The sequence below is a fragment of the Carcharodon carcharias genome, chromosome 7, assembly GCF_017639515.1.
Source record: "Carcharodon carcharias isolate sCarCar2 chromosome 7, sCarCar2.pri, whole genome shotgun sequence".
Taxonomy (NCBI): Eukaryota; Metazoa; Chordata; class Chondrichthyes; order Lamniformes; family Lamnidae; genus Carcharodon; species Carcharodon carcharias.
In genome coordinates, this window is record NC_054473.1 from 31,381,628 (window position 1) to 31,404,789 (window position 23,162).

General features: G+C 40.2%; 1 protein-coding gene and 1 non-coding gene across 4 annotated transcripts in view; one reads left to right on the top strand and one right to left on the bottom strand.

Moving 5' to 3' along the window:
* acad9 (acyl-CoA dehydrogenase family, member 9) overlaps positions 1 to 23,162 on the bottom strand; it is an 80,063-nt gene that overhangs the window by 43,878 nt on the left and 13,023 nt on the right. For all 3 annotated transcript variants that reach the window (XM_041191982.1, XM_041191981.1, XM_041191983.1), the window contains exons 5-7: positions 21,475 to 21,575; positions 3,904 to 3,982; positions 1,909 to 2,083 (exon numbers count right to left, since the gene is read on the bottom strand). In XM_041191982.1, coding sequence (XP_041047916.1) covers positions 1,909 to 2,083; positions 3,904 to 3,982; positions 21,475 to 21,575 — 355 coding nt within the window. The remainder of the gene's footprint in view (positions 1 to 1,908; positions 2,084 to 3,903; positions 3,983 to 21,474; positions 21,576 to 23,162) is intronic.
* trnae-uuc lies at positions 13,992 to 14,063 on the top strand. Its single transcript has one exon. It is a non-coding gene; the product is annotated as a tRNA-Glu (tRNA).

Genomic DNA, 23,162 nt, shown 5'->3' on the forward strand with positions numbered 1-23,162 from the left:
TGCCCTTAGGTCTTTCTCCAGAATGCTTGAAAACGTGCTCTTACACATATGAACTTGATGACGAGCAGTGATATGGCATATTCTAACCCAGAAAGCCAGTTGATGAAGGGTAGTGTTGGAGCCAATATTCATTCAGACTTACATTTTGTTTACAGAGTGAAACATTACAAGCATACATCACACTACTGTTTCAATAAATGTCTGTTTATATGTGCTTAAGTACAGTTTTATGTACCTTTCTGGTTGCCACATTATAGGAAACATAAATTGCTCTGGAGAGAGCACAGAGATTTACAATAATGTTGCCAGGGCTTGAAAATTGCAGCTGTGAGGAGAGATTGGATAGGCCGGGGTTGTTTTCCTTGGAACTGAGGAGGCTGAGGGGTCTGAGGGGTGATCTGATTGAGGTGTACAAGATTAAGAGCGGTCTAGTTAGGGTAAACAGGGATGCCTTTTTTCCAGTAGTGGCGAAGCCAATTACCACAAATCTAAGGTAGGGGGATTAAAAGGGACAAGAGGAAAAACTTCACCAGAAGGGTGGTGGGTGCTTGAAATTCACTGCTTGGTTTGGCAGTGGAGGCAGAAACCCTCAACTCATTTAAAAGGCATCTGGATCTGCACCTGAAGCGCTGTAACCTGCAAGACTACAGACCGGGTTCTGGAAGGTGGAACTAGAATGGGCAACTAGTTTTTTTATATTTTATTTTTCAGCCAACGCGTACATGGTAGCTAAATGGCCTCTTTCTGTGCTGTAACTTTTCTAGGCTTCGAAGTGAAACCCTAATTAATGCCCAGCACCTGAGTGCAATTAAACAGTTATTATACACTTTTATAAGTGTGGAGTATCATTCCATTTGGTATTAATTATTGATGGAGATTTAAAATAATTTAATTCTTTTAACTTTTACTTTGTTTCCTTTCTCAATTTAACCTTTATTTCCTTTTCTTTATTTCCATTTCTATGCCTGATTTGACACTGAACTCATTCTAATTTACACTTCCTTCTCAGTATTGCGCTGTTCAGTTTTCAATCCTCCAACCCAATTGGTTAAGCAGATACCCTGTTGGTTGCCCTATTCACTCAGGTCCTAAATACATTATTTTCTTGTTGCATTGCCATTAGCTCACTGCACAAAAATTGTAAAAACCTGACAAATGCAGGACAAGTTTCACTAACAGATGTTGTAAGATGCCCCGTTGAAGCAAATTATGGCCCAATGCAAATACTGAACATTTTCTGCAGGTGGTTAAAATGCACAGGTTTCTAAAAGTGATTTTTTTCTTCACAGTTAAAAGTACAGAAGCAAGTTAGATAAATCTTATTTCAAAGCAGAAATTTTAATGTACTACTTCTGAATAAAAATGGTAGTCATGCAAAAAATCTGCTACATCAAGGGTTAAAATGGGAAATTGAGAGAAAAACCTTTTACTAAATATATATTTGCCAAAGGACACCTGAGTTTAATCACTAGATTTCCCTAGCATGAGTTAAACATGATTCCAGCTTTACACTTATAATTCCCCTTAGCGCAACCGGGGCAACTTGGGAGAGAAAAGGCGTTTCGACATTCATTCTCAGCATTCTGAACTAATCCTGTGAAAAGGAAAGCTTTCAAAACATGCTGTGAAAAAAATACGGTTAGAACAAATCAGTTTTGAAACAGCATTCTTACTTAAGCAATTTCCTTTATGAAGATTAACAGTCGATAACCATGGTTAGGATTTATTAACTAAAACAAACCTTCAACAATAAATGAATAATTATTCTCCAGCTATTATCAATTTAACCAAAGATAGCAGCACATTAAACTGACTCAATAAATAGTAAGACAAAACTCAAATTAGAAAATTCTTTATACAACAGCTAGAAAATTAAATATTTTCACGTCAACATTATGAGTGTCTTACTATTGGATCCACGGATTCCTAGCTTGTCTTCTGGTTTCCCACTGGTTATGCCACCAAATTCTCTCTCCACCACAAAAGCAGTGATCCTGTCCTTGGTTGTACCATCTTTGTCAACCATTTCTGTTCGTGCAAATACTGTAAAAATGTCTGCAATTCCGCCATTTGATATCCAGATCTGCAGCAGAGGTCATTAGAGAACCATCAGGAATAAGAATAACGACTGTTGCTTTTAACTGGGTTGATTCTATTACCAGCACATCTTACACTGTTAGCTTAGTTCTTTTAGTAGCACTCTCATCTAGGGGTCAGGATTTTTCCAAAAATTGAAAGCATAATCTAGGTTGATACTCCAGTACAGTAAAAGAAAATTTCAGGATCTTTGGATCAGGCATTCTTTTAACTTTCTTTTTATATGCTGAATTCAGATACTATCTCCCATGGCATTGCTCAAAGTAAGTCAGAGCATATTCTATTTGAACCAAGTCAGCATATTTTCTTCAGATTTTTTCCTCCAGCCCTATACCTTCATTTCAGGATACTAAGGTTCCACTCTTAGTTCCGCATTTCTGAGACTGTTTCTTGGATTTATATCAATGTCTGTCTCTCTATTGCACAGGCATTAGTAATTAGAATTTTATAATTTTGTGTCAACTTTTTATGTTTTAGGCAAGAATTCAAATTAAGAACTCTGTCTCAAAGGCATCAGCAAATAGAAAGTTCACATTTTCTACCAACAAAATACAAGTACAGGGGTTACGTTCCCACAATATCTCGCAAATGGCAAAATCGCAAAGGGGGAGCATGTTTTCAAATGGGATTCAATTAGATCTGTTCCAGCCATGCGAGAGCAGTACTGGACTCTTCAGCAAAAATGTGGTGCAGTACCTGTATAGGACAGACAGAGGAGCGTTTGAGCATAGTGTCATCACACTTGGCAAGAGATTACCAAAGCATGCAATGTGCATGGATTTCTTGAATTCTTTCCAAAGGGTTAATTAAGAATTATAGGGATGGGAAAACAAGAGAACAGGTTTATAAACCACATTGGCATAGAGTTAGGTTAGACGCTAGTGAAGATTTAAAATTGAATAGAGCCGTTATTGTAGCTCTGGACGTTCAGTCATAGTTGCTGTCTCCCAGGGAAAAAGAGAGAAAGAGAATAAACCGTGGATAAGTGAGCACTGCTCACACAATGGGCAATGCAAATCTACAAAGCAAAAAGCGCAGGTAAGTGAATTCGTGAACAAGGAAATTGCAAACAGCGGGGCTTTACTGTAATAAGATTTCTATTGCTTTTTTTAAAAAAACCTCAGTTAGAATGGAGATGGCTGATCATTGTCTCAGTTCCATATACATTCTATAGTTTACAGAATAAATTTAAATAGCAATTAATGCTGACAGCTATGAAAACCCTGTTCTCTCCATCTTTACAGATTTACGCCACAGGAATCATTGGATAGCCATTAGCAACAAGAAATATAGTTGATTTTTTTCCACATCCGTCAATTGCAGCAGCCTAGTGAGCTCAGTTAAGCTTGCACAGACCAGAGATCAAACCTGGGGGCTTTCATCTGTATGGCTCAGCTACTCATTCCTTTATTTACTTGACCATAAGCGGGCTTTTACCATTTACTCTTAGTGAAAAATTAGTGCAAGAAAATTATTGTCTGACAGACAACATGAAGGTACAGCAGTCCACATTGTGCAATGTTAATATAAATACACAAAATATAATGGATTAGCTATTATGGTAGAGGGGTATGCAGCGATAGGAGTGGACCTTGTAAATTATTTTCAAAGTATGAGTACATAGTTCTGTACTTCTGTCCTATATATTACTGAGAATAAACATAACAATGAAGAACACCAAAGGTTACATGCCCTATAGTGCTTAGTATGCACTAAGTATATGTTAAATATGGATTAATTCTTAAATCCAATAAACAATTACCATAAAAAATTAAAAGTTTTGGATTATTTGTGCATTGCATTCACCTTTGAACCATTGAGTAAATAGCACTGTCCGTCATCACTGAGAGTTGCCTTGGTCTGAATTGATGCTGCATCACTCCCACTGAAAACACATCAATGAACATCTGTGATGGGTGTTAAAACATGGCATTATTCAACATTCTTTATGCATGGTTCCCACAGATATATGCCTTTTCCAATTGGAACTGAAACATCTGTATGAACATCACTGAAAAAAGATACGTCGAAACTTTTCATCTTTTACTCATCAGGATACTTGCAAGAATACAAAATGTAAATGGAACAACAATTTATACTTCATGAGAAGAGGTTGCTGATTGGTTGGCAAGTAGACTCTGATTGGTAGAGGCATTGCCGTGGAGAATGCACCAATTAACTGATGACTGACAGTTAACTGCCAAGCTTTATTTAAATTCAAACCAGGCAGGTTGACTGCTTAGTCAAGGAATTGCCTTGGGGAATGAACTGGGGAATGAACTGGAGAATGGCTGTTGCTTATTTTGTTTAGTTGAAACAGGCGCAATGTGTGGTTCATGTTCTTTCTGTCTGCAAAGAACAGGGCCCTGTGTATTAATACATGTAGCTTCTACCATGTGTTAAGTGTACCACATTGCAAGCCCAATTTATAATCTTAAATTGGTTGCCAGCATAATTCTTAGCGCACTCAAGATTGTTTAGCAAATGTTGTCTTATCATTGAATCACATCTAATGTTGGACACTGTGTTTTGAGTTTTGCAAGCACGGGGTGGTTGGATATGGTCTGTATCTTGCCTACAGCCAGAGGGAGCTGCTGTTTGATACGATCTGCCAGTCTTTGGGACATACGGCCTACATACTAGCATCACACTAATACTGAAATTCATATATCACATTACTCATTTGTGTGATAGACAGAATGTCCTTTTGGCTTGATGGTAGCATCCTGTTAATGGCGAATACCACTTGTGTTGTTACTATATAGCAGCGGCATGAAACAGCTAGCTTCACCTGTTGCTCAAATTTTTGAAATACCTCATCCTAATCTGACGTAGACTGAGCACTTTTCAGGACCAAATGTGATGGCCTTAGGCCCATTCATGAGTTTGCGCGACATACAATGAACAACAATCTGATCCGGGTAGCCATTATCTTGCAGGGTGGCTTTGACGCGCCTTATTTTAGCATTAAGTGGAAATTCTTGCAAACGTTGTGGTGAGAATAAGATGAAAAGCTTCAACATATTTCTTTTTCAGCGAATATCAAGTTCTATAATACTGAATGACATATATACGTATGAGTGAGCAAGCCATTTTTATATAACTGCGGTAGATACATGTTGTATATTCTTGATTTCTGCATTTGGTGTATGGTTGGGGGGGGAAGCGAGAGAGAGAGAGAGAAAAACAGAGAGAGAAAAAGAGAGAGAAAAAAAAGAGGGAGAGAGAGAGAGAGAGAGAGAGAGAAATAGCAGAGGAGCGGGCGGGCTTCCAAGTCGGTGCCCCCATTTGGGGGCGCGCCGCCATTTTACACGATATGTGGCAGAAAGTGCTATGCTCTCCCTGTGCGGGCGGGGGGGGAAATCCCCTCAGTTGGGAATGCGCTTTCTCACGCGTGCGCGTGAAAGAGCGCACAGATCTCCATAAGGCAAAGTGCTGCCTCTGGAAGATCGGCTCCGATTTAAAACTACGAATAAAGATTAGAAAAAAATTTCCCTGCCATGTCCCCTCATGTGACACTGTCACGAGTTGGGACATGTCCATAACTTTTATTGTAAAATATTCTGCATTTTTTAAATCACTCAAGAAACCTCATCCCGCCCATGGATGAGGTTTCATGTTTTTTCACAAGCCCACCAGGGCTCCTGGCCTGCCCACCAACCTTAAGGTTGGACGGGCAGGTCCATTAATGAGTTTAATTGGTTTTTTAATGGCTTTAATAGGCCGTTGACAAGTCAACGGGCGGGCATCTGAGTCGGACATTCACCCGCTGAACTGACAATCTAAATGATGCAGGGTGATGTCGGGATGCACACCCACTGTCACCCCGCATCATTTTACACCGTGCCCCCACTCGCCGACCGGAAGATGCTGGACATGATGTTTCAAGGTAAAATTATTTAAATTTACTGCATGTTGCGAAGTTTTACAAAGGCAAAATGAATCCAACCTAAATAGCAATCTAAACTAAATTACTAAAATACCATTACAAAACTAAATAAAACATTTCAGATAAACAAAAAAATTTGAAGGGTTTAAAAAAATTAAGGAAAATATATCAAACTATTGTTGGAAGCTCTTCTAAAGGATGAAGGAAACTGTATTTCATACAGTTCCTTTCATGTCCTTGGGGTATCCCAAAGGGCTTCATAGTCAATTAATAGTGACATGTAGACAAACGTAGTGGCCAAGGTACACAAGCCAAGGTCCCATAACAGCAATTTTTAAAAATTCACTTTTACAGGATGTGGATGTCACTGGCTAGGCCAGCATTTAATGGGACAAGTGGCCAGTTTATAATCAGTTTTGGTGATGTTGGTGGACGATCATATGTCAGCCAGAACTCCGAGTGAACACCCTACTCTTCTTTATGTAATGGCAATGAATTTTTTTGTCTGCGGGATAGCTGCTCTATCAATGTAGTATCACTTCATTACTGCACTGTAGTGCCAACCTAAGCTATGTGCTCAAATCTTGCAGTGGAGCTCCTGCTAAACTAAACTGTCACTAACGGACTAAAAAAATCTGCTACCAAAGAACAGCAACAAAGGGTCATCTGAAAAGGTAAATGAGTGAAAATTATTTAATGTTACTGTGAATTGCAGGTATATAGTATGGCAATGCAGTGGATATGTTACTGTGCCAATAATCCAGAGGTACGGACTAACTAATATCAGTATGCAAGTTCGTTGAGAATTGGGAATTCAGTTTTAAAGAAGCTGGAAACAAAATACTAAGTTTGACTATATGTCATTTAGGGAAGGAAACCTGCAACCTGTGTTAGACTCCAGTCCTATACCAACATAAAAGATTCTTAAACACCCTTTAAAATGGCCTTGCAAGCCACTCAATCGTATCAAACTGCGACAAATGTTACTGAACAAATTTCAGCAAATGAAGGTGTGACCCATCACCAGCTTGTCAGTGACTGCTGCATCCAATGAATATAAAAAATTGAAATTAGGATTTACAATAAACATGAAGCCAATACATGACCTCTCCCAATTTAGTTGTTTTAATATCCAACAAACACACTGACTTTCATTCTGAAACAAATGCAACTTGCATTTCAGATGCAAAATTCAAGGCATTGATGAAACCAAATACATGGAATTTTGAAACATGGCATTTCACGTTATGGCAAATAGCCAACGGAACAGGACAGTCATACACCAATTCAATCTTTGTTCTTTACTTTATCAAACCCAGCTAAGTCTTTGCTATAGGGTCAAGTTGGCTAGGATCGATATTTTGGGTCAGAAAGTCCTTCTGATTGTCATTCAGTAATTGCCCTTATATCAACCAGTTTTCAACACTGGCTAACGAGAGAATCAGTGTACTCTTGATCTTCAGTGGAGTGATCATCATCAACTGTGCTATCGAGCAGCACTTGCTTAGCATAATCTGCTCACTGACGCTCAGTTTGGGTTGTGTGAGGGCCACTCAACTCCTCATTACAGCCTTGGTTCAAATGTGGACAAAAGAGCTGAACTCCAGAGGTGAGGCAAGAGCGACTGCCCTTGTCAGCAAGGCAGCATTTGACCGAGTGTGGTATCAAGGAGCCCTAACAAAACGAGTGTCAATGGGAGTCGGGGGAAACTCTTCACTGCTTGGAGTCATATCTGGCACAAATGAAGATCAATCATCTCAGTACGAGGACATCACTGCAGGAGTTCCTCAGGGTAGTGTCCTCAGATTAATTATCTTCACTTGCATCATCAATGACCTCCCTTCCATCATAAGATCAGAAGTGGGGATGTTTGCTAATGATTGCACAATGTTCAGCACCATTTGAGACTCCTCAGATACTGAAGTAGCCCATGTCCAAACATAGCAAGGCCTGGACAATATCCAGGCTTGGGCTGACAAGTGGTAAGTAACATTCACGCCACACAAGTGCCCTGCAATGACCATCTCCAACAAGAGAAAATCTAACCATCGCCCCTGGCATTCAATGGCATTACCATCACTGAATTCCCCACTATCAACATCCTGGGGGTTACCATACTCCAATTCAATTTCTGGTCAGCCATATAAATACTGTGGCTACAAGAGCAGGTCAGAGGCTAGGAATCCTGTGGCAAGTAACTGACCTCCTGACTCCCAAAGCCTGTCCACCATCTACAAGGCACAAGTCAGGAGTCTGATGGAATACTCTCCACTTGCTTAGATGAGTGCAGTTCCAACAACACTCAAGAAACTTCAAGGAATTATCATATTTTTCCTAATATTATTGTGCAATATGTTAAAGCAGGTTTTTGTGTGCGTGGTTGTGTGTGTGGCTGATTTAATTGGGCTGGAGACAGGTAGACTGCAAGGTTTAAATGATCAAAGAAGTGAGGTGCAAAACAGGTGTTTAAAATATAGACAACAGATACAGTGTGAATGAAATTTGCATTTTTAGATAAGTGGGAAAGGTGTTTGATTTTCAAAGACACATAAGATTTTCCCAACTAGCTAGATAAATAAGGCAAGATTATTACATTGATTTTTCTCAAAAGTGCTGGCCATAATGATGACATGAAAGTTTTTTATATTCTGGGAAAAGTAACTTCTAAAGGCAAGTGAAAACAATGGGATTTACAAATCAAAATGGATAAAATATATTTAAAGAAGGATGGAAGAAAGTGTGAGGTGAGGCTGTGTGCGATCTTGAATGGTGCACCATGTCAAACAAGCCTCTAGCCACTCTGAAGAAGTTTGCTGTTCCAGTAACCAAAGCTGTGTTAAAAGCCTTTGGAATTCCATTGTCCAGTGGGTACTTGTGATAATATTGCTGGGTGACTTTATAACTTTGAAATCTATTTGGACTGTTGCCTTAAACGGGGTGTATAGTTAGGGGTTTGGTTAAGTAGAAATTTTGGGAACTGTTATTACTGTGTAACTGTAATCTTGTGTGCGTGTTTAAGTTTTTTCTTCTTTTATTAATAAATGTTTTAAGTTAATCTTTAAAATCTCTAAAGGTGGTAATGGACTCATTATCTCTGACCTCAGTGTACAAACCTTCTCATAATAAATACAAATTGCAAAATCGTTGTGATAGCGTGGCCAAGTTTCCCTTGTAGATTTGGTCAGCCTGGCAAATACCACCTGCCGTATCATAACAAGAAACTTGACATCATCCAGGACAAAGCAGCCTGCTTGATTGGCACCCCATCCACAAACATTCACTCCCTCCACCACTGCCACACAGCAGCAGCAGTGCGTACCATCTACAAAATGCACAAGAACTCACCAAGACCCATTAAACAGCAACATCCAAATCCACGACCACAATCATCTAGAAAGACAAGGGCAGCAGACACCTGGAAGATCCCCTCCAAGCCACTGACCATCCTGACTTGGAAATATATCGCCGTTCCTTCACTGTCACTGGGTCAAGATGCTGGAACTTCCTTCCTAACAGCACTGTGGGTGTACCTACACCTCATGGACTGCAGCGGTTCAAGGCAGCAGCTCACTACCACCTCCTCCAGGGCAATAAGGGATGGGCAATAAATGCTGGCCTAGGTCAGTGATGCCCACATCCCATGAATGAAGAAAGAAAGAATCGGCTTAGTTGTGAGGATCCCTTGGTAAAAAGCCCACGGAGACATGATGATGAGCCATTTGGATTAAGTACAAGCTCAGGCACTATTGAAACTGCATCATTACATTCCTATATTAGAGGAAAGCAAAAGAAAATGCTAAATAAACACAGCAATCATAAGCAGGAGAGAACACAAGAGTAATGATAAGTAGTAGCAAATGAGTGAAAAGAACTTGCAATATTGAGTAGGGGATAAAGAATCGTATATATCCAAAATATAAAAACTGACGTTAAATTCATTTATCACTTCCACTGTAATCTATGTCCATGAAGCTATACGCCTGATAAATGGCAAATAAAGGAAGGTCTGAAAGGATGTATGTGCAGCTCTACAGAAATGTTTCTGACAGGACCACTTTGGAGGAAAAATGCATCATAAAATGTGAAAAGAATCATTCAGTCTAATATCCAATTAGTCCTTAAGTGTGATGCTGCAAGCTGGAATCCTAATGACACAGATGCTGATGTCTTTAGAAAGCTCTATCAAGGAGGTTTTTGGTTATCCACTAGAATAACAAAATGATGAATAGAATGGTAAAGCTAAGTGGTTCAAATGTTGGTAAAGAGAGTTTTATAGCTAAATGATAATAACTGGGTAGTGCACATGAATTATGTGGCTAAAGAAAGACAGATCAGTCAGAGCTGAGAAGGCACTGGGAATGGTGCAGCACAGAAGAAACCATCATGCCTGTGCCAGCTTTTGAAAGAAATGTCCAATCATTCCCACTCCCCTGCTCTTTACGACACATCCTTGTGAACTTATTCCTCCAAGTATTTATCCAACCCCCTTTAGAAAGTTATTATTGAATCTGCTTCCACCACCCTGTCAGTCATTACATTTTGGATCCATAACTATTAGAAAATTTCTTTTCTCATGCTGCCTCTGGTTCTTTTGTCAATTAGCAGTCCAAGACAGAAGTATGGAGTCAATGCATGGGAACAGCAAGTTGGAAGAAGATCAATATGCTGTGGAAGCTGGCAGAAGCTGATATGATGTCAAGCCTGCATGGTGTCAATTACAGCATGGCTGTGACAAATGAGGCACAATGTAAAATCCTTCAAGAACTGTAGTAATATCTTTGCCCTTCCCCCACTAATGATAAAGTAAAATTCTTCCTTTTGGGTCCTGAAATTTATAAAAAGATCTAAAAATTGCTTACACCATTGCCAGCTTTACAACAGGGCAAGCCATTACAGCATGTAGGCAGCTATGTTGGGCATTGTAACAGCATTTTATATATTCTTGAGAGAGAACTGGCATCACACTGTTGCAAAAGCAATTCTCTAGATTTAGCATGACCTGGAATTAGGTTATTCCCTGTCTTTTAACTCTCTTTTTGCCTTGTGGTAAACAATTAGTCTTTATGTAGGTTTGTCCAAATGTTAGTTGAATAAAGGTTGAGGTGATTAGATGAATACATCAGACCAAGTGACTGCTTTTAAACAATTACCAAAAAAAAAAGTGCCTAAGTTTGAGCTTATTGAAACAGACACTGAAGGGGAAAAGAACTAACCTCAGCTGCAGGCTATCAGAAGGACACGAATCTGATTACTGTAACTATACTTCACAGAGTAGATTTTCAAACTGGGGCTCCTCGACCTCTCCCCACCACCCCCAAAAAGGGGTCTATAGGACTATCTAACGGGTTCACTGAGGTCATCAGATTTCAGAATGTTTGTGCATTTCTTGATATACAAACACATTGGGCTGAACTTTTGTCTTCAGGACAGGACCCTGACGCCAGGAGCATTGCCACGCCCTGACCTCACACTACATTGGTACCTGACGCCCAATGAAATTTTCAAAATGGCCATTTAGTGGCTGGATGGCTTATTCGCCATCCAATTGAGGATGATGGGCCTTCTCCAAAGCCTGGAGGACCAACAGGAGGCCCTCCAGCACTGAAAGTTCAGTAACCCCACTGTCAGAGGTGGAAGCCGGACCTCTGACAAGTTTTCAAACTTTACAAAAGCAATGAGGCCACAGCTGCCAGACGAGCATTGTGAAAGGAAGCCCCACCACAGGGCGACCTGTGGCTGCAGCTGTGGCCCTATGGCAATTGCAGCGGCGGGTGATGCTGGGTTAAGTTGAAAGAGAGGGTGCTGGCCCCCAATCTGTGCCAGGACTCCGCCTCCATTCATCAACTGGGCTTTGGTTTCAATTTGGAGGCGGGGGAGCATGCTGTCACAACTCACTGGGGATACTGCACTGTAATATCAAGCCCCACTGTTCCTCGAGTTGCAACAAATGTGAAAAGTTTGACCAAACCGCCAGGGTGCCCCAATTCTACATAACTGTTTAATTTAGGTTAACAGAATACCAGCACCAGGTTTGTAAAGTTAATAAATAAATAACTGTTTATTTAACAAATTGTCTTTAACTAATAGCAAAAGAAATATGAACTGCTAACTTTAACACTATAGCTTAAACTCTACCCCCTTCTTAAATCCCTATACATACACACACACCATGGATTTTAAAGGTGGGATAAAAGACTTCAATAGCACCAATCCAGAGTACAAGATTCAATGTTTTCCAAATTCCTTTCAGTTCTTTGTTGATGACACGAGGTGGCCTTTTCACACTTTCAGTATTTAGTTCACCGGCTAAACACTTGCCTTTCAATGTCTCTAACAGTGATTTCCCCTTCGCCCCTTGACATGGGTTTTCAGAGTGAGCAGGTTATAGAGATATGAGGAGAAAAGGCCAGCTAGCTATTATTGTGGAATTACTGGAATTTTCCAAACACAAAAGGAAGAGGTTTTAAGTCTTGTTCCTTTCAGGCTAGGAGCTATTCTGCTGCACTGTTCTCACAAAACCTGGTCACCTGTTCAGGAGCCAATTAAAATGTTGTTGTCAGGCAGCTCCCTTGGTCCAAGACTCCTTTCTTGCACCATCCTGTCTTTCATGGCACACTCTGTTCAGGACTGCAACATCGTATACATCTCTCATCCTGCTGCAGTGGACATGACTTTCAAACTGCAGCCATTATAATTTTAATACACAGTCCAACTGAAATAAAAAGATATGTTACTTGCATGCCTCCACCCTTAAAAAGAGATGAAACACCATTTCAAAAATGCATTTCATCACAAGGTATGTGACACAAGGACAATAAAACATGGGACTTACTTTCATTCATCCTTCCTCCCCTTATACAATCTTCAGCATTTCTTATCCCTTTAACTTACTTTAGTATTTTACACCTAGGACAATGCATCTGCGATCAAATTATCTTTGCCGGCAATATGAACAACCTTTACATTGAATGGTTGAAACAATAGATTCCTTCTAAATTGTGTCGCATTTAGAGTTTTAAACTTTTCAATGAACACCAGCAGATTATGGTCAGTGTAGATTAATGTTTCTTTGTTATTGTGTCTGACATAAACTTCAAAGTGTTGAAGGGGCAACAACAATGCTAGAATTTCTTTTTCTACTGTAGAGTACTTCCTCTGATATTGATTTAATTTCTTGGAAAAGTACCCCATCAGCTTCTCTATCCCTAACTGACCATCTTATAATAGGACTGCACCTACCCCCAAGTCACTAGCATCAATTGCCATTTTGAAAGGTTTGGTAAAGTCAGGGGTGGCCAACACTGGTTCATTTATTAAGATTGTCTTCAGCTTTTCAAAGGATGCTTGGCATTCTGCTGACCATACCACTTTTGCATGTTTTCTTAACAAATTGGTGAGGGGTACAGCTATTGTCCTGAAGTTAGGCACAAACTTCTTATAAAATCCGCACATTCCCAAAAATCTCAAGATTTCTCATTTTGTTTTAGGAATGGAAAATTCTATTAGAGCATTCACTTTTGTTGTTCTTGCCAACACCTTTGTCCTACAATGTGAACTACGTAAGTTACCCTTGCTTTTGCAAATTTGCTTTTGGCCAGATTTATGACTAAGCCAGCCAACCGCAATTGTTTAAACAGGTCCTCTAATTGCTTTAGATGTTCTTCCCGTGTGTTACTATATATTACGACATTATCTAAATAAACCACACAGTTAGGTACTTCAGCTACGACTTGATTCACCAGCCTCTGAAATGCAGTTGGGGCGTTTTTAAACCCAAACAGCATAACTAGACATTGATACAATCCACTTGATGTAACAAAGATAGATATTTCTTTAGCCCTTGATGTCAAAGGCACTTGCCAGTACCCCTTCAATAGATCAATTTTACAAAGAAATGAGGCACTGCCAACCCTATCGACACAATCTTCTAACCGAGGAATCGGGTACAAATCTGTCCTCGTTACTACGTTCACTTTCCTGTAGCCTATACAAAATCTAGTGAGTTTCCCTGGTGGTCTAGTGGTCAGGATTCGGCGCTTTCACCGCTGCGGCCCGGGTTCGATTCCCGGTCAGGGAAGGCAAATTTATTGATCTTGTGAAATTGTCAAAATGAGTATTAATTACTTATTGCTTGGCCTAAATAGGCAAGTGGTTATGGTACTGGGCTTGTAACCCCAAGATCAAGAGTTCAAATCTCACAATGGCAAACTATGAAACAACGTAACTTCATCTGAATAGGAACAGATGGAAAAGTGTTTGTACTCGAAAGAGTTACAAAATCTAGTGGATCCATCCGGCTTAGGAACTCCAGCCAATTTGACTAGGCTCAATCAATTGATTGTCCAGCATATATCGGATCTCTGTTTCTGACTGAACTTGTTTTTCTGGGCTCAACCAATAATGATGCTATTTTACTGGCAGAGTCCCCTATGTCCATGTCATGTTTAGCTTAAGTAGTGCATCCAGGTGTATCCCTACAAATTCTCTTATACTTCCTAAGTAACCTTATTAGATCATCCCTTGGTCCTTCCTCTAAATATGAGAGCACAGTGTCTAACTGTCCCAGTGTTGTTGCATTAGCTAGTCGAATTGTAGGAGGTTTGCTTAGGGAACGGTACTTCTCCTACCTTCCCTTTATTGGCTCTATCATCCTCCACTACTCCTACCATCTGGCACACTTGCTCTGTCTTACCTTCTCTGTGGTGATATTGCTTCAACATGTTTGTGTGACATAACTGTTTCTTCTTCCTACACTCAGGAGTATCAGATAAGTCACTGCACTAACTCTCCTATCTTATAGGGGCTACTGAATTTCGCTTTCAGGGGTTCACCCTGCAAAGGTAATTATACTAATACTTGATCTTCTGCTTGGAACGTTCTAGTTGCAGTATGTTTGTCAGCCCATTCTTTCATTTTGGCTTGGGAAATTTTTAAGTGCTCTTGTGCTACTTTACATGCTCCTGTGAGTCTTTCTGGAAAGATGGACACGTAATGCAACATGGAGGACTTGTCTTTCTGCTTTAGGAACTTGACCTTAATCACTTTTAAATGGACCTCTTATTTCATCCCCATGAATCAATTCGAATGGACTAAATCCGTTAGATTCACTCCAAGAATCTCTAATAGTAAATAGTAAGAAATCTAATCCTTTGTCCCAACCCTTTGGATATTCATGGCAATAGGTCATAATCATGGTTTTGAGAGTCTGATGGTTTCTCTCTAAAGCTCCCCCGGTCTGTGGGTGACAGGGGGAAGAATTATTTGCTTGATACCCAAATTGCTGATTATGTCCTGGAAAATTTTAGACATGAAGTTTGAACCACGAGGTTAGAACTGCATAAGCCCCAGTTATGCCCGTCTCTTTATGGGGTATGTGGAATATTCCTTGTTCCAGTCCTACTCAGGACCCCTCCTATAACTTTTATCTCGGTACATCGATGACTGTTTCGGTGCCGCTTCATGCTCTCGTCTGGACCTGGAAAATTATCAGTTTTGCTTCCAATTTCCACCCCTCCATCACCTTCACATGGTCCATCTCCGACACTTCCCTTCTCTTCCTTGACCTCTCTGTCTCAATTTCTGATGATAGACTGTCCACCAATATTCATTACAAGCCCACCGGCTCCCACAGCTACCTTGACTACAGCTCCTCACACCCTGCTTCCTGTAATGACTCCATTCCATTCTCTTAGTTCCTTCGCCTCTGTTCCGATGATGCCACTTTCTAAAACGGCGCTTCTGACATGTCTTCCTTCCTCCTTAGTCGAGGTTTCCCACCCATTGTGGTTGACAGGGCCCTCAGCCTCGTCCGACCCACCTTCTGCACCTCTGCCCTCACATCTTCATCTCCCTTCTAGAACCATGATCAGGTCCCCCTTGTCCTCACTTTTCACCACACCAGTCTCCGCATTCAAAGGATCATCCTCCGGCATTTCCACCAACTCCAGCATGATGCCACCAACAAACACATCTTCCCTTCGCCCTGTCGGCATTCCGTAGGGACTGTTCTCTCCGGGATCCTAGTCCACTCCTCCAACACACCCAACACCTCATTCCCGTCCCACATCACCTTCCCATGCAATCGCAGAAGGTGCGATACCTGCCCCTTTACCTCCTCACCGTCCAAGGGCCCAAACACTCCTTTCAGGTGAAGCAGCGCTCCACTTGCACCTCCTTCAATTTAGTCTACTGCATTCGCTGCTCCCAACGCAGGTCTCCTCTACATTGGAGATATCAAACGCAGACTGGGTGACCACTTTGCAGAACACCTTTGGTCTGTCTGCAAGCATGACCCAGACCATCTTGCCATTTCAACACCATTCTGCTCTCATGCCCACATATCTGTCCTTGGCCTGCTGCAATGTTCCCGTGAAGCCCAACGCAAACTGGAGGAACAGCACCTCACCTTCCAATTAGGCACTTTACAGCCTTCCAGACTTAACATCGAGTTCAACAACTTCAGACCATGAACTCTCTCCTCCATCCTCATCCCTTTTTTCAATATTCATTTTCATTCTTTTATTTTTATCCACTTATTTTTATTATTTTCATTTTTATTCATTGTTTTATCCCTACCTTTAATCCTATTTTCAATCTTTTTTTTTCCCCACCACCATCCCCTCCCCCAACAAGAGCCTTGTGTCACTTGTTCATGTTGTTCTTTCCAGAGTGCTTACCCTTGTCCTATTATCACATTCTGCTTTCCGACCTTTATGCCACCATCAGCACCTCCTTTAGTCAGTACCACTACCATTAACACCCCTTTGTCCTTTTGTTCATGACATCTTTGTCAATCTCTCCTTTGCCCCCACCTATCACTGGCCTATAACCCAGCTTCACCTGCTCCACCCCTCTTAAACAGTACAAATTTCATCGCATTTTTACTTCTCTTTAGCCCTGAAGAGTCAAAGACTTGAAATGTTAACTCTGTTTTTCTCTCCACAGATGCTGTCAGACCTGCTGAGTTTTTCCAGCATTTTCTGCTCATTTCAGATTTCCAGCATCCACAGTCTTTGGCTTTTAAGTTAGAACCTTGGTCAGATTGTATTTCAATTGGTAGACCACAACAAGTGAAAAACTGAGTTAACGTTTCCACTACCACCTTAGCTGTAATTGTCCTTAAAAGAAATGGCTTCTGGAAATCGGGTTGTCATGTCCATGATTGTAAGGTTATACTGATGTCCTACTTTCGTTTTGGGTAACGGTCCTATATAATCTACTAATACCTGACTGAATGGTTCTTCAAAAACTGGTATGGGTGTTAAAGGTGCTGGTTTGATTACAAGTTGAGGTTCACCTGATGTGTATGACACATTTTACAAAATTGCACCACATCTTTAAAGTCTTGGCCAGGTAAAATACCTATTTATCGATGCTTGAATTTTCTGTATCCCTACATGTCCTGCCATGGGGATTTCATGTGCAACTCGCAGTACCTCCTTACGCAGTTGGGCGGTACCACTATCTGATGAACAACCGGCCATTCCTCTTCCACAGGTCCATGAGGGTGCCTCCACTTCCTCATCAGAACTCAGTTTTTAATGTAACAGCACTCTGGAACTCCTTCCGCCTCAGCTTCAGTATGAGCTGACTGTGCTAAGTTGTTTAACTCTGGATCGGCTTTCTGAGCCTCAATTAATGAAGGCCTGTCAAACACTTCCTTTGAATTATCCTCATCCTTAAAGAAAGTTTCGGCTACACTAATATCCACTTGTGGTATTACTTTGGCCTCTGGTGATAGACTTTGTTTAGCCATTGCTCTGGTCACCACACGCGATGGAAAAATACCAGGACCTTGTTCTTGTAACTGCTCTGTCTCTTTAACCTCTCTCAGGGTTTCCATAATTATAGGCAAAGCTATAACCTTCACTCCTGTCAAATCATTCCCCAGGAGTAAATCAAATCCATTCACAGGTAATTTCTTGACCATTCCTACAACCACCAACACAGACAACAAATTATACTCCAATTGCACTTTGTACAATGGAATCGGGATATACTCTCCACTGATCCCGTTTACCAATACTTTAGCTTTAATTGAAATCTCTGGAGGGAAAACTAGATCCTTCTCTAGCAAAAGAATTCAAGTAGCTCCTGTATCCCTTAATATAGTTATGGGTTTAGCTGCATTTTTTGATGAAAAAGGGGTTGTCTTCCCTTTAGACAAAAACCCTTTATATCTCTCATCTACCTTATTCATTTCACCTGTATTCACAGCGGTGTTTACCTGCAGACCCTTAATTTTAGTTAAAGCTACAATTTGGTCTGCAGCATTTTTCTTTTGAGTTCCCTTTTCAGACTCTTGCTTACAAACTCCATTAAGTCCCATGGGCTTCCCTTGCAACTTCCAAAATTCTGAACGAAAGTGTCCCACTTTATTACAATGGAAACACTTAGGCCTTCGAGTTTCACCTCCAACCTCAGTACCTTCCTTCCTGATCTGGGGAGGAGACCTCAAAGTATTCCCAGCTATTCTTTACCTTGGCTACTTGCCTTCCTTTCACACTCTCACTTTCCATCCTTTTCAAATTTACGCAGGTGATGCAAAAAAGGTTTAGTTTTATGGATCAACTCACAATCGTCAGCCATTACTGCTGCCTGTCTCGTAGCAGTTGCAACCCTTTGGTCTTCAACACGGGTTTTTATTACAGATGGTAGGGGGGTTTTAAAATTCTTTGAAGAGAATGGTCTCTATGAGAACCTCATAGGTAGTTTCAACTCCTAATGCTTGTACCACCTGTCAAAACCATTTTGCTTAATCCTTTGAAACTCAATTCAATGTAAGTTTGCCCAGGCTGTTTGATTAAATTTAGAAACTTGTCTGTATGCTTCAGAGGCCAACTCATTTGCACTCAAAATGGCCTTTTTCACCACATCATAATTCCTAGAAACCTCCTCTGACAGTAAAGCATAAATTTCCTGTGATCTACCTGTCAATTTGCTCTGCATGGACAATGTCCAATTTTCCTTCGGCCAGTTCATCCGTTTAGTCATCTTCTCAAATGAAATAAACGCTTCAGCATCCCTTTCCTCAAACTTGGGAATAGCTTGTACAAATTTAACATCTCCCCACTGGGTTCTGATCTGGAAATAAGTGCTGCCTTACATACTGGGGTCTCTTTTTTAACTGCCAGCATTTTAAGTTGAAATTCTCTCTCTTTTTCTCTTTCCTGCTTTTCTAACCTCACCAATTCTAATTCCCTTTTTTGTTTTCTTTCCTTCTCCTGCTTGTCTCCTTTGGGAATCATGTTTTTTTCATTTCCTTTGCTTACGCAAATTCAAGTCGCTTCATTTCTAACTAAAGTCTCACGACTTCCAGCTGTGACTCAAGTGTCAGGTATCACTTGCAACTTTAAATGCTCTGCTATCTCTTCAATTATCCCTGCCTTCCCAGCTTTAGAAAGCATTCCTACTCCTAATTTACTTGCTAATTTGATTGACCTGCTTTTGGGATCCCTTGTAAAATCGCCAGGGCATCTCTTCCACTTGCAGGAAAGCTTTAGCAGTTTCCAGCGCCACCTTATTTTTGACAGTACAAACCTGGTGTTTCCTTTTAGCTTTTATTTACTTACTAAATCTACACCCAAATCGTCACTGTCTTTTATTGCAAAATATCCCAGATTCAAGTCTCCAAACTTTGTGCCATTGTTCTTCAAGTCATGACAAATGTGAAAAGTTTGACCAAACCACCAGGTTGCCCCAATTTTACATAACTGTTTAATTTAGGTAAACAGAATACCAGCACCAGGTTTGTAAAGTTAATGCATAACTGTTTATTGAACAAATTGTCTTTAACTACTAGCAAAAGAAATATGAATTGCTAACTTTAACACTCTAGCTTAAACTCTACCCCTTTCTTAAATCCCTACATACACACACACACACACACCATGGATATTAAGGGTGGGATAAAAGACTTCAATAGCACCAATCCGGAGTACAGGATTCGATGGGTTGATTTTGATCGACGTCTTCCAAAGTCCTTTCAGTTCTTTGTTGATGACACGAAGTGGTCTTTCAGCACTTTCAGTATTTAGCTCACTGGTTGAGCATTTGTCTTTCAATGTCTCCAACAGTGATTTTCCCTTTCGCTTTGATAGGACTGCATGACCTTACTGCTGACTACATCCGGTTATAGAGATATGAGGAAAAAAAGGTAGCTAACTATTATTGTGGAATTACTGGAATCTTCCACACACAGGAGAAAGAGTTTTTAAGTCTTGTTCATTTCAGGCTAGGAGCTATTCTGCTGCACTGTCCTCACACAAAACCTGGTCACCTGTTCAGGAGCCAATTAAAATGCTGTTGTCAGGAAGCTCCCTTGGTCCAGGATCTCTTTCTGGCACCATCCTGTCTTTCATGGCACATTCTGTTCCAGGACTGCAACATTGTATACATCTCTCATCTTGTTCCAGTAGACATGTCTTTCAAATTGCAGCTATTGTAATTTGAATACACAGTCCAATAGGAAATAAAAAGATATGTTCTTTACAACAATCCAACAGAAATAAAGATATGATCTTTACGTTGCATTGCATTATATGTTCCTTACAGTGGGAAAATTCCAGTTGGCATCCCTTTAAGAGGCCTAACTGGCTACTCGTCACTCATTGATGGGTAGTTGTCATGACCCCAGCAACCACCAGCCCTCACCACCATAACAAGCCTCTTCCAAAATAGCCAGAGGTGGGAACACACTGGTTATCCAGTGCCCTACTCTGACACCTAGCTGCTGGCATGCCCACCCTCTGGTCCTGCCTTCTCACCCCAACACAAATTCAGCTCTTTGTTTGTGACACTGCATACGAATCAAAAAACCTATGCTTCTTTGGGTGGTTGACACTGCATTGCAGGAGTTAGGATCAGAGTCCTAACCCTTTGACCCCGCAAAACTTACAAGGGTTCCCACTTGGAAAAGTTTGTAAACTGCTGTTTTATAAAACAATCTGGAAACATGAAACAAAACTGTGACCTTTAATAAGGCCATCTTAGTTTCCCCGTGAGCAAAAATAAATACAACATAGGTTGTCAATTTAAACAGCTGGCTGGAGAATATAGGCTGACCACACTACTAGTAATAACTTCATGCATTAATGTGCTTCATGAAAAACTTGTACTACAAATAAAGTTATCAGTTGTAACAATGCAGTGAAATAAAATCTAATAAATATCACTGCAGATACTATGAATTGTTACATACACATTTTAAATCCAAACACTAAAGGCTAAAGGTTAGAAAGTCATTCAATTTGCATATTTAAAAATAAAAATTCATGTTTGTTACAAAGCAAACACTTTGGTGTTGAGGCATTAATTAACCGACCACTTTTTTACTGTTCATATTATTGGAAATCTTCAAAATGTTACTTACTTTGTACAATACTATAGATTACTTGCCTAAATAGAAGATGAAAAAAATTGCTCTTTCCTTAAGGAAAATGAATCAAACCCATTTCATAATTAATTGATCCAATTAGTTCCTATCTTACCTTCCTGGTTCTGTAAGACAAAAAGCTGCAACATGCTCTCCTGTTGCTAGTTTAGGCAGATACTTGGCTTTCTGCTCTTCAGTACCAACAATTAGGATTCCCTAATCACATGCAAAATAAACAAGGATCAGGTTCTGATACATTTGTGCCAATTACTCAACTGTAACCATATTTACTCAGAGTATGTCTAAATTACTTATACAATGGTATGATGGCATGCAACTGTAGTATCTGGGACAGAGTGATATTTTTACGACAACAAATATACTTCCAAAATGTATCATAGCACAACAGTACAAAGACACGAAAGCGAATTAAACAAATATTAATCAAAACAACAAAAAAAAAGTTTGTTTCTGGATTTTCAGGTTCCATCAGTTCATTCCCTGGAGTTTCCAATTTCATTCATGACAAAGAATCTCCTGACCATTCAGAAAGAAAACAGTTTATTTTAGAAGTCTCATCCCATTTTAATCCCTCCATCTATTTCCCTTTCAGGTATGATATGTAAACTACTTATTTTCAATAAGCAACCTTTATCCCCCCATAATCTCGAATCATAGAATGTTACTCTGCAAAGAAAAGCCATTCAGCCCAATGAGTTTGCACGAATATTTTCTCCATGAGCCACCAAGGTCAAAAAAACTCATCTGCTCACTTCCTGCACTTAAAATATTCTGCTTTTTCCAGGTAAACTTTCTTCCATTTTGTTTTCTCCAAACTACTCCAAAACTGGATTTACTCCTTCCCCTATATTTGGACCAGTTGCAGTTATAATTTTTTCTGCTTCTGCTACTTCATTACTTTCCTGGTACAACTGCTGCCCCAGAACCGTATGATTTTGCTTCCCTTCCTACTTCCTTCTAATCAGACTTGCTTTTGCACAGGACGTGGGATCCGGACAGAAAGCAGACTGCATTCTGTTGAGAAGTAGTCAGGTCAGAAAAAATTGGGAAAGGGACAAATTCCACAGCAAATGGAACGAGAGGCCATATTTTAGGCTAAGGGGTGGTAGATTTAAATCAGAGATGAGGAGGAACTACTTTTCTCAAAGGGTCGTGAATCTGTGCAATTCACCACCTCAGAATGCAGTGGATGCCGGGATGCTGAATAGATTTAAGGATGAAATAGAGAGATTTTTAATTAGTAATGGGTTGAAAGGTTATGGAGAGAGGGCAGGAAATTGGAGTTGAGGCCGAAATGAGATCAGCCATGATCTTAATGAATGGTGGGACAGGCTCGAGGGGCTGAATTGCCTACTCTTGCTCCTAGTTCTTACGTTCTAAGTGCAAAACTTCCTCCTCCTGCAGCGCACAACCAAGGCATGAAGTAAGATGCCAGCAATATATACTGATCACCATACTAGATTGGTCTCTGCTAAATACATTATTGGTGCATCATAGGAATAAATCAAGTTATATTTATTAAGCAATGCCAAAGTAGGGTTTCAAATACTGGCTGAAAGGAGCTACTGAACCCAACTGCGTGAAGGAACTGAATTAACCCAAACCTACATTTCTTTCCATTTTAACTTTGTACACTAATTCAAGTCCCACATTTAGTCTCAGCAAGTCTAAACCAATACCACAATGTTGCAAGCACTTTATTTTAGAAGTTTTTCTTTCACAGAGGGAGACAGTTATTGGTCTTTATCTTCAACTCAAATCAACAGTTTACAATCTACTTGG